Below are 15,628 nucleotides of genomic sequence, written 5' to 3'. Positions count from 1 at the left end.
TGAACTCTAAAGGTAAAAGAGTGACATTCTATTACAAAACAATTACAAGTATTGGCGATATTTGTAATTCTCCTTCCCCATTTTGCCTGCTATTCATCCTTCAAAATTCAATTCAAATGCCATCTCCATAAAACCTTCCTGACCTCTTCCAGAGTAGGGAACTTCTCTAGGCTACCATATATATATATATATACCACTATTTTAAAACTTAAAACAATTTTCATTTCTTTAACCCAAGCTGCAGAGAATGTACAGATAAATATTCAAATACAATCTCATGGTGAATCAGCAGTATCTATGACTACATAGCTTTTAATTTCATTTCCCTCTTTTGTCATTCAGCTTCCTTTATTTTAAACTTCTTGGCTGCTACATGTGGAAGGTTAGAGCATTAAAAAAAAATTTTTTTTAAAAAGATATTACTCTTCCCTACACTCACGCAGAAACTTTAAGAAATTAAAATCCTATTTGGAGCAATAATACCCTTAATCAAAAAAAGTTATTAAATTATAAAAGCTGTGGCTTTTAGACAAATGGCAATAATTAAACGTGCTATCAAGGAGGTGTCACTTTTCTAACAACTTCAACCAATTAGGAAAAGGTACTTTCAGAAGTCCTAGGTCTTTATGTCTGCTGTTAAAGTAGACCACTTACAACCACTTCCTCTGGTGGGTGGAGACCATCCACTAACTGTATCACTTTCTGTTCACTTTCTTTTTCCTGGTCATCGTTTTTAAGAAAAACACAAAGTCCCAGGTATATTTCTACTATAGATTTTCCTATTCCTAGAGACTTATGGACTGTGTTCGTGTGAGTAGTGAAGGGTACTCAAGGAAATATAAACTTCGCTTGTGTTGTGTCTGGGGACAAAGACATGAAGATTCAGAAGTGAGACTATCATACCTTCTCAAAGAGAAGACTAGATAGAATACAGGAGAGTCACTGTGTCTCCTGTCTTTTTGTGTTGTCAGGAAAACCTAGTGTGGAATGTTACAATAAATCTATGTCCAGACAAGTATGAAACTCTCTGAATTTACTTAGAACAAACAAATGCTAATTTGGGTGATATGCTGTGTTTATTTCTGCCACTGATAAAATCAGGGGTTGGCAAACTTTCTCCATCAAGGGCCAAATAGTAAATATTTTAGGCTTCTCTAGCCACATGTGGTCTCTGTCATACATACACACACACACACACGTGTGTGTGTGAGTATAAAATGTAAAAATCTTTTCTTAGCTCACAGGTTGTACAAAAACAAGATTGCAGGTCAGATTTTACTCAGAAGCTGTAGTTTGTGGACCCCCGCTATAGATACCTTCAAAAAAGGTACCTTTTAAGACTGTTCAATGCCAATCATGTTTTGGAGAACAGAGTGGGAAAGCAAGAAAAAGAGAATAAAGAACAGTTTGGAAGTATCACTAGTGCTCGAGCTCCATGAATAGCCATTTTATATACTCCAAGATGTACTAGCATTACTATTAAAAAAAAAAAAAAGAGGGTGTCACTCCCTATATTGATCTCACAGAAATTCCCTTTAAGCTGGAAAGCACTTTTTTAAAGTTAGTTTTTATTATAAAGTACTTATAGAAATGATTTCTAAATCTAGCATATAAAGAACATAAAAGTGCTAGATTATTTCAGCTCCAAGTTCTCTTCTAATTAAGATTCTGTGACTTAAAAAAAAATTTTTTTAAAGTTTTTAAATAGAGCATTTGAGAAACTGGTGGGTGAAAGTACACGTGATAAGCTGTGTACTACAAGGATCATTTTCAGTACCCAGACACTATAAATGCTGAAGTCTCTAAAAAAATTAGCCTGAGCTTAAGTGAAAGAAATTTAAAACAAGTTGCAACTATTTACAAAGAAAAATGAAGCTTCCCTCCTTTTGACTCATCTCCAAATTTAGGAAAGAATTGTAACCTAAGTCCAACCACAATCAATGTAAATTCACTTAAAGCCGCAGATCTTGGCAGCTCATGTCTTACACCAAGGCAAACACTGAAAAGAATATAAACCACTTCAACAAACATGGCAAAGAACACTGAACTTACCTTGAAAAAGCTCAAATTCACTTTCTAAATCAAGAAAAAACCTTAATTGGTAAACTGATATCCTTTTCTCCCGATAGTGTGAACTTGACTGCTAGTAAAAACTAAAATGTATGTTCTTATATTTTCTTACATGAATTTAAACAATAATATAACAAAAGACATAATTTTAGAGAGAATAAAAACCCAGGTGATTAAGAAAGTTTATGGTCATAAGGACACTGCCCCTCAAGCTGAGATAATGAACAAAGTAATAGTCTCAAACCAGTGACCAAATGAATGTACTCCTGTATTCTACTGATAATTAGACACCTCAAAGAGAACCTACAAGAATTAGAGATAAACAAACCTAATTCACTCATTTTAGTATTTCCATTTGTTTTATATGAGGAATCTGCAAGAGAGATAGCAAGAAAATGATTAGAGCTGAAAAGGAAATGCATCATATGGTTCTTTACCACAGGTTCATCATCAAAACCTTAACAGATTTTTATCATTTATAATACTTAAAAGGACAGCCATCTATCAAAAAAAAAAAATCAACCGAATTCTCTTTTAAAGGGAATGATTGAGGAGTAGAAACCTCATGTGAAGATAAATAAGCTTCCTTTTTAGTTCCCACAATAAAGCACCCTTATGGGTCTGTAAACTCTAAAAATTAAGTAGAAGTAGACCTCTTGGAATGACATTACTAGTTTTCTTTCATAGCCATGAAATCAATTTAAGGGCAACACTCTTTTAAGGTTTTAGTCAAAAAGAAATGTAATTAAGGCAGGGAAAGTTTATAGCCCTGAGCCACAAAGCCTCAGTCTTGAATTTTTTATTAGCATTATACTGGGAAGAATAAAAAGTCCCTGACCCTAATTTAAAACCATTTTGCTAACAAAAAGAATCATAGCAACATATAAGAAACAACCTCTTAAAAAGAATGAGGAAGTCCTTTATACACTTATATGGAAAGATGTCTCAATATATTTTAAGTAAAAATAAACAAACAATAAGACAGTACAGAAAGGAGTATTTATTGGGCTAAAAATTGGGTTAAAAAAAGAGAGGAAAATATCATTTATACATGAATTTCTCTATATCTCCATAAAATACCTCTGGAAAAATACCTAAGAAACTGACAACATTAGTTGCCTCTGATGAGAAAACTGGGTGGGCAAAGGTCAGAAGGGGTAGGGAGACTTTTCATTGTATATTTATATAAACTTTTGAATTTTAAACCATATGAATACATGTAGTACCCTATTTAAAAATATAAGAAAGTTGAACCAACAGACAAAACAGTCTCTTACCAAATCTTGAGCTTCTTAGAGGGGGTCTACACAGGCTGATTACAGGATCTTTACTCACCACTAATACAGGAAGAGAAAACATTAAAAAAAATATAAAATGTCAAACATATTAGATTTATTATACAATCATCTATTTAGTCAGCCAAGTTTTTTCTGAGCTCTCCATTTTGCTAAGTATGGGAATACAATAGTGAACTACAGAAAAGTTTCCTGCTATAAAAAATTTATGGACTTGATGGAAAATTTTGCAGTTTTTCTCACCAGACCATATTTGTATAACAAGAAAGGAACATCAAATAACACTCTTCTAAATTTCTCAATTAAGAACCAAAATCTGGGGCTTCCCTGGTGGCGCAGTGACTGAGAATCTGCCTGCCAATGCAGGGGACACGGGTTTGAGCCCTGGTCTGGGAAGATCCCACATGCCGTGGAGCAACTAGGCCCATGAGCCACAACTGCTGAGCCTGCGCGTCTGGAGCTTGTGCTCTGCAACAAGAGAGGCCCCGACAGTGAGAGGCCCACACACCGCGATGAAGAGTGGCCCCCGCTCGCCGCAACTAGAGAAAGCCCACGCACAGAAACGAAGACCCAACACAGCCAAAAATAAATAAATACATAAATAAATTTAAAAAAAAAAGAACCAAAATCTGTACCATAGTACCAACTCAATTATCTACCCCATTTGTGGCATACCCTAATTGTGGATTATTTATGTCATATTTTAATTTGAGGGTTAACTTCCTGAGACTTAATATACTCCCTCCAATTATTTAACCTTGTGTGTGTTCAGGAAATGCAAACTCCAATTTTTAAAACAATGTTAATGTTAGCCAGGTTTCAGACTGTCTATGGTTCAATGGCATAGGGTTAATGAGGAAGTCAATCCCATTAAATAAAATATTAATGTTAGCCTAGAAATCCAAGGTGTGTTTCCTCAAACAGCTTCACACAACATAAAATAAAATGCAATCTACATCTAAATTTGGGTTATATTATGCTTTGTTTCATTTGTTTCTATAAAAAAGCAGTATGTTTGGCTCTGTATGAGAAGTGCAAAAACCACATTCTGAACCAGCTATCCCTGACCCCTGCCATTACACTGGCTGCCTATGTTTGTTTTCACAAAACTGACTTAACCCAATTTCCCCTTTACAGTATCGAGAAGAGAAATCTTGAAGGGACACCCATTCATTTGTTCTAAAAATACTTACTGAGCATGATTTTGTACCTCTTCAAGACAGAGATGTAGAGAAACAATTAAATTGACTTTGTGTAGCTCAAAAACACAGAACTAAGATCAAGAGAAAGTTACAGCAAAGTAGCTTTTAGTTCAATAGTAAAACGAAAAACCACCAAATTATTAGTGTTGTCTCCAAAACAGAATGGAGAGTGAGGGAGTGATTTCCACATCACTGCAGATGATCAACAATGCAGATACATGTTAACAGAGAAACACCTACACTGATAGAAACTCTGAGTAGATGACTTCCCTAAATCGTCCAGTTCTAAGATTCTATGAAATATTATCAGTTGTTAGAATTTCACATATCAGGTATTTAGAACTTATATAAGTAGCTTTAAAAAGAAATCTTGTACATGTCTGTTACTCTTATTATTACAACTACCTTCCTCTTTTTCTCCTCTGTATTCCCATCCTTTTCAGGTTTAATTAAAACCTAAAACTTAACTTACTCTATAGACATCAATTACTATTTCAGTCCCCATCTTTTCATTTAAGCTTTTCTCATATGCTCTACCATATATATAGCCCTATGTAAGATACTTGAAGGAGACAGAGTAGCCCAGAGAGGTATTAGAGAATAAAATAAGAAGTATCCTTCTTTTTTTTTTTTTAATTGAAAATGGCAGACATAGTGAGGCCGGCGAAGACTCAGCCACATCCTTCCATTGCTTCTTTTTTTTTTCTTTTTCTTTTTTTAAAGGCGAGGCCTTCCTCTAGTTGTGGCAAGTGGAGGCCACTCTTCATCGCGGTGCACGGGCCTCTCACTGTCACGGCCCCTCTTGTTGCGGAGCAGAGGCTCCAGATGCGCAGGCTCAGTAGTTGTGCCTCATGGGCCTAGTTGCTCTGCGGCATGTGGGATCTTCCCAGACCAAGGCTCGAACCCGTATCCCCTGCATTGGCAGGCAGATTCTCAACCACTGCGCCACCGGGGAAGCCCCAGAAGTACCCTTCTTTAGTAGCAATCTCCTTCCTTTGTCTGCTGCTTTTGCTCACCATTGCACCCCCAGGCTCTAGCAAGGGGACTGGTATAAAGTAGGTGCTCAACAATATCTGGAGAATGAATGAATGCTGTAACTACAGCAGCCAAAGAATCAAATGTTCATGACAAAATGGAAGGTATTAAAAATATTTAACTATAATTATTTAGCTAGAAACCATAACTGTTAAAAATATTTAACTTTAGGAAAAGTAAATGAAATTTTCCTACTGTATTTTTAGATTATGAAATTAGTTTCATGAAAGGAATGAACCTGGCCATAGAAGAAGTTATACAGGTATATGTGGACTGAACTGACTGAACAACCTAATGGCTATTTCAATGTGAAAATAATGCAATTCTGAAACTTCAAACATTAAGCAGAATTTAAACCATATCCCTATTCTAAACTAATACAATCAACATTTTTTCACGACTTCAAAAACAGGATGACAAATGATGTAGTTGTCTTTACTAGGTTGTTTTAGAAAGTGGCCCCTTGCTTTAGGTCATTATTTTCAAGGACATTTTTGGATAAAGTTCTCTCAGACCACACCACTGGCCCTACATACAATTATGGCACAATTTTGAATACCAAAGTTAAATTGAAAGTCTATGATTCTACAAGAAGAAGGAAGGGACTATCTTTTTCTTTTTTAATTGACGTATAGTCAATTTACAATGTTGTATTAAGTTTCTGGTGTATAGCAAAGTGATTCAGTTATATATATATATTCTTTTTCATATTCTTTTCCATTATGGTTTCTTATAGGATACTGAATATATTTCCCTGTGCTATACAGTAGGACTTTGTTGTTTATCTATTTTATATATAATAGTTCATATCTGCCAATCCCAAACTCCTAATTTATCCTTCCTCCACCCCCCTTGCCCCTTTGGTAACCATAAATTTGTTTTCTAAGTCTGTGAATCTGTTTCTTTTTTGTAAATAAGTTCATTTGTATCATATTTTAGATTCCACCTATAAGTGATATCATATAATATTTGTCTTTCTCTTTCTGGCTTACTTCACTTAGTATGATAATCTCCAGGTCCTTCCATGTTGCTGCAAATGGCATTACTTCATTCTTTTTAATGGCTGAGTAGCATTCCATTGTGTGTGTGTGTGTGTGTGTGTGTACACATATACATATACACATACCACTTCTTTATCCATTCAGCTGTTGATGGACATTTAGGTTGCTTCCATGTCTTAGCTACTGTAAATATTGCTGCTATGAACATATGGGTGCATGTATCTTTTCAAATTAGAGTTTTCTCTGGATAAATGCCCAGGAGTGGGATTGCAGGATCATACGGCAACTGTATTTTTAGTTTTTTTAAGGAACCTCCAAACTGTTTTCCATAGTGACTGCACCAATTTACATTCCCTCAAACAAGGAAGGGCCTATCCTTAAACTTGCACTTAAAGCAGTTTTCCATCAAAGTTGACTCCTGTTTAAATAATTCCTCTGCTACAAAGACTTTATAACCATTCATTTAATGACTTCCCTAAACTCTTTCTCCTTTTATTAAGAGGAATGATACAGGAGCATGCCAAGTGCTAGATGTAGTATAATTTTTAAAAGCACCTTTTAGAGTAAGAGAACCCCCAGTATCTCAAGTCTCCCAAAGATGCACATATCCTTATTTCTAGTTATATTGTAGCACAGTATGATATCGATATATTCCAGGTAATCTATGCATGAGTTCCATCGATCTATCATCTATACTGGGAAATGTTTTGTCTTTTCCATTACCAACTATAGCATGAGCTTCTTGAGAAAAAAGAAATGCTTAAGCAAAATTTTATGAACTTCACATCTCCTGTAAAGTGCTGTGAGGAAAAAAAACCCCACCTTATATCTGTATGTTTTACTGTGTACAAACTGACTTGGCAAGTACTGTATCATTTTTGCAGTGGCCTTGTGAGTTAGGCTGGGTAAGTCATACAGATAAAGGCCTGAGGTTCAAGGTGAGTAGCTAATTCAACCAAGGTCCACTGCTCTTTCCACAACATTATGCAGCCATGTACCTCAACAGCAGTCCTTAAATACAGGCCTAATGTGAACTCCAAAAGACTGTACGAGACATTCTATTGTATAATCGTTTTATAATGGTCTATAGGCTGGTGCTCAACAGTCTTCATTACATCAATTTACTTAACTCCATAATTTTTATAAATTTACTGTAGATTTTAAAAATGAGAAATTTTTGTTTCTCCCGGTATAAGGGCCATGAAATTAAATCTCCTGTAAATAAAATTTCAAGAATATGGTTTTTCCACATGGCCTAGAAGGACTTCCCTGGTGGCGGAGTGGTTAAGAATCTGCCTGCCAATGCAGGGGACACGGGTTCGAGCCCTGGTCCTGGAAGATCCCACATGCCACAGAGCAACTAAGCCTGTGTGCCACAACTACTGAGCCTGTGCTCCAGAGCCCGCAAGCCACAACTACTGAGCCCACGTGCCACAACTACTGAAGCCTGTGTGCCTAGAGCCTGTGCTCCGCAACAAGAGAAGCCACCGCAATAAGAAGCCCACGCACTGCAATGAAGGGTAGCCCCTGCTCACTGCAACTAGAGAAAGCCCACACACAGCAATCAAGACCCAACGCAGCCAAAGATAAATAAATAAATCTTAAAAAAAAAAAAGGCCTGGAAAATCTGTTTATAGCACCTATCACTCAAAGCATTTTTCTAAGGTAGTTTATAATCTTAACACAGTACCATAGGCTATTCAAGGAATTAAGCATAAAGGGTGTGTTATCTGGAACTAAACTTGAACCAGATATTTATTCATTCAAAACTGAGAACAGAACAGTTTAAATTATAAGGAATAATCTTATTAGAAGCAATGGGTAAGGAAAGAAGTCAGGATTTGGGTTTAAAAATAAAAAGCCAGAGATGATCAGTTTCAATAGCTACAATCATTTATTGCTGTGGACTTTCCTAATATCAAAAAAAGCAAACTGAAAATAAATGGAACTAAAAACCAAAGGATGTTATGCATTAATGACAACTTAATCCTTTCCCTTGCTTTTCAAAACAGTTTAAACAGGTTTTAAAACATTAAGTAGACTATCAAATGTAGCCTATTGCCATGTTACATTGATACTAAGATGCAAATATTTTTACACTTTAACATCTCTGAAAGTGGGATGTATCATAAAATCTAAGGCATATTACAGTGTAATTGGCAGCATTTCTTCCTCCTAGGTGGTACATAAAACAATGACAGTATATCTTACAACTGATGAGATCTTAGATTCGATGAAATATATTATCAAACTGAGATCGACCATATTGTGTCATGATTTTACAATGCAGACCATTTAATCCATTTTATTTTATTTATTTATTTTTGGCTGCATTGGGTCTTCGTTGCTGCGCGTGGGCTTTCTCTAGTTGCGTCGAGCTGGGCTACTCTCTATTGCGGTGCACGGGCTTCTCATTGCGGTGGCTTCTCTTGTTGTGGCGCACCAGCTCTAGGTGCGCGGGCTTCAGTAATTGTGGCTCGCGGGCTCTAGAGCGCAGGCCCAGTAGTTGTGGCGCACGGGCTTAGCTGCTCCACGGCATGTGGGATCTTCCCGGACCAGGGACACGGCACGTGTCCCTGCATTGGCAGGATTCTTAACCACTGCGCCGCCAGGGAAGCCCTTAATCCGTTTCAAATGGAAAGTAGTGTGACATATTCATTCATTCAACACTTAACAAGCTTTACTGAGTAGTAACTATCACACGGGGCAGTGACAGTGAGGTACTTGGGGCAAATGAAAGGGCTTTGGAGAAGACAAACCTGGGTCTGAATTTGGCTCAGTTACATAGCAAGTAATCTTAGAGAAAAGTTAGCTACTCTGAGCTCCAGTTTTCTCACCAAAAAATGGGTACATCTATCCTGCATAGTTATGTGAATGAATTAACATACACAAAGCATATGGTACTTAGTAGGTACTCAAGTATGTGCCCTGTCTTTTCTTGACACATGCTACTATTGCTTAATTCAATAAACAACCTATAAAGAAGATTCACTGAAACCCTGAATGAGGTATGATCTGTGACCCTTGATAGACCAGGCTATAATCTATACATAAAAAAAGCAGGCACGTAAGGAAAACAACAAACTCACTCTTCTTACCTGGAGTCTCTTGTGTTCTCCTGCTAGTTTTCTTTGAGACGGTTGGGCTTAAAACAGTTTGTGAAGATGGTTCATCCTCTAAAGAATAGATATGACAATTCTAAAATTCAGAATATGGGAACTGAGTAGAGATTATGCATATTAACAGCAATATATACACAGAAATGCAAGTAATTCATCCCTTTAGAAATGTGTTATTAGGTATACCAAAACTTAGGAATTTAACTAGCCAGAACTACTCTTTAAGACAATACAAAAATAAACTATTCACCAATGATGCTTTGCAACAAAAATACATTACTTTAGAAAATTTAAAAGATGGGCTAAAGCAGAATAATGAAAAACGTGTAGATCCTTATAGATTTACTAAAATAGAAGTATATCCTTTATGTGTTAAAAAAATTAGCTTATACAACTGCACCAGCCTGTGTGGGAGTCAATACAATTTAACATATATTTTTTTTGCCTTCTAGAGCATTCTTCCAGATATTGGAGATACAGAATGAACATAAGCACGGAAGTATAACGTGGTCCTTCAAATATATAAATATATATGTAGGGTCTTTGTCTTCAGAAGTTGACAATCTTAAAAGAGAGATAAAACTAACATATATATGGGTTAAACTGTCTTGAATTGCTACTCCCAATACTAATTTACATTATCTTTAACATAGTTTCCAAAATCAACACATCTTCCAATGTGTCAGCACTTCACAATGTGTTATTTAGCCGGTAAATGTGCAGCCTATTACTCTGCTCTAAACTGAAAATGCACCTCCTCTTCATCATATCCATCAAAAGTCTATCACTAACTATGTAATCCGATTATGATTCAAATCCCGATTTTACCTCATAGGTGCCCTACGGGGAGCCAACAGGAAACTTCATCTGTGACTCAGTGTTAGATGGGGGAGAGGGGGCAGGGTGGGAGAGGATGGATTAAGGGAGTTGATTCATCTGTGACTTTCCTAAAACTATACAATCACCTTGTCAGTATCCTTGCGGCCCATTCAGACGAAAACTAATTTAGAGTCTTGCTTTGTCTGGCTACTACTTAACCATTGACGGTCCCCAACATGCGAATTTTTGCCAGAGACCATCACACTCTAGAAAGAGCGATCAGCTCAAGTTTATCAGGCACTGGGAAGCTTCAAGTTCAGGATAACTGCCTTACCCCGTTTCGGTGTAAGTATTTGGGTGGAGTCTCAAATCAATTCATCAACTACACTTGTCCTCAAAACGGCCACTCACAAAATTCCCCTCCCTCTCTCCCCACCTGGGTAGTGATGGAAAAAGACTGGAAGGTTAGATGAGAACCAAAATTCTCAGCTAGGGACTTCTGGCCTCTGAGAGTTAAAGGAGGAAATGGAAGTGGCTTTGGTAGAAACATCCGCAGGACAAAGAGAGCCGATATGAAACCGAGCCCGGAGTGATTCAGTGTCCCGCCTGCCGCCTAACTCGCCGTCCCAACGTGCAAGCCTGCAGAAAAGAGGCAATCCTGACACCCCTAAATTGATGGCCAAGGATGCACGCGGCTCCCCAGCTCCGCTCAGGTCGCTCCGCACGACTGCCTTCCCTTCCAGTGCCCCCGCCCCTGCCGCTTCGCGGCCAGCGGTCTGGGCGGACCGGGCGTGGGGTCGCACGCCCATTCGGGCGGAGAAGCCCCGAGGGGGTGAGGTCCAGAAAGGCACACGCCCGGCCGAGGCGCACACACCCTCTGCGCGCGCACGCTCGCCGCACTCCCTCCCTGGCTCGGGGCTGAGACTCTTACCTCCGTCGGCCTCACCTTCGGCTGAATGGGAGTCCCGTAATCCTCTCCGGGTCGTAACCGGAGACGGCTGCAGCGGAGGCGGCTGTGAGTGCTGCTGCTGCTGCTGCTGCTGCTGCTGCTGCTGCTGCTGCTGCTGGGGGCGAGTAGCTCTTCGCATCTTCATCTCCTCGGCTTCCTGGAATCGCGGCTGCCTCCGCTGCCGAGACCGAAGGTAATAGGAGCGTTCTCTCACTTCCTCTTTCGCCGAATCGGGCCGGAACTCTTTTAGCGGAATTTGTCTTCCCACCGGGGCCTTTTCTTTGGCCGCCCGGGGCTCGAAGTCGCCGTACACTTCGGGCGGCTCTTCTGAGAACCTCACTTCCCGCCGGCCGTGGCGCGACGGCGTAGGAGTTCCATACGCAGGCGCGTCACTGCCGCCGCCATTTTGAGGGGCGAGCCGGGGCCTCCCCTCCCGTAGCGGAGCCCTGGGCGTGACGTACAGCCCCCATCCTTCCCATTCCGGCTCCGCCCGCCACCCCTCGCCTGCCATAGTTGTTGACGTAGCTTGAGTCGATCGCGAAGGTGTTTTGGGGGGCCTGTAGAGTCTCCTGCCGTTGGTGGCGATGGCTTTTCGGGTGTTCGGCAGTGGTGTCGACGGTCAGGAAGGCAGTTGAGAGTCGCCGGGGCTGCCGCCTGCGTCGTCGCTGCTGTGCTGCAAACCCGCCTCTGGGCCCATCGTGTGTTCTGAGGGCTGTGGGAGAGGCAGTGCCTGTGCTGGGTCAGCTGCCGCGGGTCACTCCCGCCTCCTGGCTGAAGGCACCAAAGAGGAGGAGAAGAGGGAGGAGGACGTCGCTGTCCTCGGCCTTCGGGGAGGGAAGGAGGGGACGACGGAGAAGAGCCCACTGGTTGGGCAGAGTGCCGGTACTCAGCCAGCTGCTCCTGGCAACTGTTGCCGGCACGCAGGAGACGCCCGGCCCGGCCCCCAGTACCGAGTCCCTGGGAAAGGCGGAATGGAGGGGAAGTTTCGGTCCTCACCCCTAGGCTGTTGCGCAGTTTTCCCGCAGCCTCTTTGATCGACTGCTGCCTCCGCCGTACCTTTCCAAGTGTTCCTTAGCAGGGGTGATAAGAAAGATACTTTTGCAGGTGTCATCTTGGAGAAAATTTTAGTTTCAAGGTCCTTGGGAAGGCATTTAACCACTTTTTAGGTTTTAAGTCCCTCGTTGAGTGTACGAAATCAGATCTACAGGCATACTCGGGTGGATTAACTTTTGCAGAATGTGCGCATAGCAAGCAGTCTTATTCCTGGTTTCGTATAAAAGCTCTAGTCCAGAAGCACTGTTCAGAAAGCTTGCTAGTGCTGTGTTACGGACAGTGAGAAATGAACAAATACTTTAATGACGGCACTGTAATTTTCACTTGTGATCCATTATTTTTACTTTGATTCTGGGCATGACTTGATATACTACTGCATTTGATACAGGGTTTTCCTGCGTTTAGTTTACTGAATAAGAAAGCATGATAAAAGCCATATGTTCCACCTCTGTGTACCGTATTTGCAGATGTGGATAATCTGCAAATATCTAACCAAATTTAGACACACTGAGGGAATGTTAATTAAGTTAGTATAAAGTCTGAACAATTATTGAAGAAAGATTAATCTTGCCTTCAAATATACACACACTTCTTGGACGGCTTTCTATAATTGATTTTAGTGACTAGATGTAAAAAGTTGCAATTTGGATAGCAATTATAATGAACGAGCCTGAAAAATTTGAAGGTATTTGTTTATTCTTTCATGGATTTAAAATCACTTTAGATATGTTTTTGAGCAACTCATTTGTCCAAACTGGGCACAGATTTCAATTTAATGAAATCTTAAGGTGTTCTATGTTTTCACTAATTGTCCAAAAATTTGGCCACAGACAAGAGGAATTACATGCTTTAGAGAATCATCTAGGTTTTTGCCTTTTAGGAGCTTCATTTAGCTGAGCTTTTTTTTACTATATATAATATAACCAAAGAAACTGAAGGAATAGCAACATGGGAGATGCTACTTTTTAAAAAAATCTTTTGTCTTAAGGGAAAATTAAAAGCATGTTCTCCCTCATCAGCCTGAGTTAGACAATATATTTGGAAGATTCGTGGGACTTAGTCTTTTCTGACAAAATGCTGAAAAGTGTTGATACTTGGTTAATACCTGGCTTTTATTTAACTAATGCTTTATAAGGTACCTATTATATTACTCATTATTAACATATAATAGTAAAAGTCCTGTAATAGATGAAATTATTGAAGAATATAAAACTTTATAGTATTAATATACAAAGTTCATATTATGAACAGTAATGCATATATTAAGAGCCTCTTTAAAACAGTTACCAGGACAGGTGACTATATAGAAACTTGGTTGCAGATTGTAAAACTTAGTTTTGGGGGACATATTAAAAAAAGAGAGGACAGGAGGTTCTATATATTATTGAATATTCAGTACATGTGTTATTTTGTAATTAAAAATGCTTGTAAGAGGAATGGTTTTCAAAGAAACATGAGAAGCATGAAGTAAAATCAGAGGAACGGCAACTTTAATTTAGCATTAACACATATATTTGCTTAGGATTTTCCCTCTTTATCTAGGTAATAAGGATACATAATCCTAGCTCTGCCATACGTGCCTCCCACACCTTAGCAACTTTACAAATACCAACTTTCATCACTAACTGGGAGGTAAAGGTAAACCCTTGTCAAACCAGATATTCTGCTGTAGATGTTTTCCAAACTACAAGGGTGGCCTAAAAGAGGTGACATTACAGAGACAGACTCATAGCTACTATTATAAGGGAATTGCTGGGCTGCCAATACCAAGAGAGGAAGCATGAGCTCCAGATGTTAAACAGTTACTTTGGGAGTTTGAGATATGTAGAGGAATTCAGTGAATCAAAAGAGGACAAGAGAAGAAATGATTACAACAAAGAATATACTCATCAATTTAGTTCATATATTTATTAAACACAGAATAGATGCTTAATAAATATATGAGTTAAGTTAATGAGAGTGTTCTTTACCCTGAGGGAATTTGCCATATACTAGGGAAGACAGATATACAAAAAATTATAATTCAGGTCAAATGGCTGGCAATTTAAGGACCTAGCTATTAGGCCTAAGTCTAGAAATCTAATGTTCTTGACACTGGATTTCTAAGTAAAGCAGCTATTTTTATGAAACATTTTATTTTAAAATAATAAGAATTTTTGTACATGAGTTTTTTGTTTAGGGTAAGCAGAAATCCTGTTTACTGAGAAAGCATTTATCAATTCATTGTGCATAATATCCACACTTTTGATCAGATAGAGAAATAACTTTGGGATTATATCTTAGTAGAAAGAGGAAACGTTATTTTTAATAAGGAAAAGATGATTGAAATATTAAATAAGAGGAAGTAAAGACACAGTAGCTAGCTGCATTTATTCCCCATTCTCACAAGTGATAGAAAAAATATTTTAAAGACGGTTAATACAAATGAAAATGTCTAGCAGTGAAGTGACTAGAAAAGTCTTCCACTTATTCTTTGTTGAATTAGAAATTGCAGTCAATTAAACAGCATCTAAGAATGTTTCCAAATCCCGTGTCTTCTGCCAAAAAAGGATGGTTGAGAGGTGAAGACACCAAAAAATCAGTTACATGAAGAATCAATAATCCAATAAATTATTGAGCTAGTGCTATGTACTAGGCAAACCCTGTTCTAGGTGCTGGGGATACAGCAGTAAAAGAAGAGACCAAAAGACAACCCTCCCTGCCTTCTAGGCTTTATTTTTTTTTTTATTCTATGGGAGTCAGATAAAAATCAAAATAAGTACAATAGTGTGTTGGTCAGGAGTGTTAATGGGAAAAAAATAAGGAAAGGGGAAGTGAGATTTATGTGAGTAGATTTCCTCTTATGTTGAATTGGTGCAGGTCAGGAACAGGACTTTTAGACTTACTTGACTTTTTTATTTTTATTTTTTATTTTTGTCTGTGTTGGGTCTTCGTTTCTGTGCGAGGGCTCTTTCTAGTTGCGGCAAGCGGGGGCCACTCTTCATCGCGGTGTGCGGGCCTTTCACTGTCGCGGCCTCTCTTGTTGCCGGGCACAGGCTCCAGACGCGCAGGCTCAGTAACTGTGGCTAACGGGCCCAGTTGCTCC

At 39.0% G+C, this 15,628-nt stretch overlaps 2 protein-coding genes across 5 annotated transcripts in view; one reads left to right on the top strand and one right to left on the bottom strand.

Moving 5' to 3' along the window:
- TOR1AIP1 (torsin 1A interacting protein 1) overlaps nucleotides 1-12,555 on the bottom strand; it is a 46,223-nt gene extending 33,668 nt beyond the window's left edge. Inside the window, exons 1-3 of one of the 4 annotated variants that reach the window (XM_068541335.1) lie at nucleotides 11,473-12,555; nucleotides 9,702-9,779; nucleotides 3,348-3,407 (exon numbers count right to left, since the gene is read on the bottom strand). In XM_068541335.1, coding sequence (XP_068397436.1) covers nucleotides 3,348-3,407; nucleotides 9,702-9,779; nucleotides 11,473-12,001 — 667 coding nt within the window. In that variant the 5' untranslated portion in view covers nucleotides 12,002-12,555. The remainder of the gene's footprint in view (nucleotides 1-3,347; nucleotides 3,408-9,701; nucleotides 9,780-11,472) is intronic. The other 3 variants (XM_068541336.1, XM_068541338.1, XM_068541337.1) reach the window with 3 other exon arrangements.
- Nucleotides 11,575-15,628, top strand: part of TOR1AIP2 (torsin 1A interacting protein 2) — a 43,134-nt gene continuing 39,080 nt past the window's right edge. The window contains exon 1 of the mRNA XM_068541341.1: nucleotides 11,575-11,683. The gene's annotated coding sequence lies outside the window, so the exon portion shown is untranslated. The remainder of the gene's footprint in view (nucleotides 11,684-15,628) is intronic.

Source organism: Eschrichtius robustus, chromosome 3, assembly GCF_028021215.1.
Source record: "Eschrichtius robustus isolate mEscRob2 chromosome 3, mEscRob2.pri, whole genome shotgun sequence".
Lineage (NCBI taxonomy): Eukaryota > Metazoa > Chordata > Mammalia > Artiodactyla > Eschrichtiidae > Eschrichtius > Eschrichtius robustus.
Note: the sequence above shows the minus strand (reverse complement) of the source record. Positions and strands in the feature narration are given on the sequence as shown.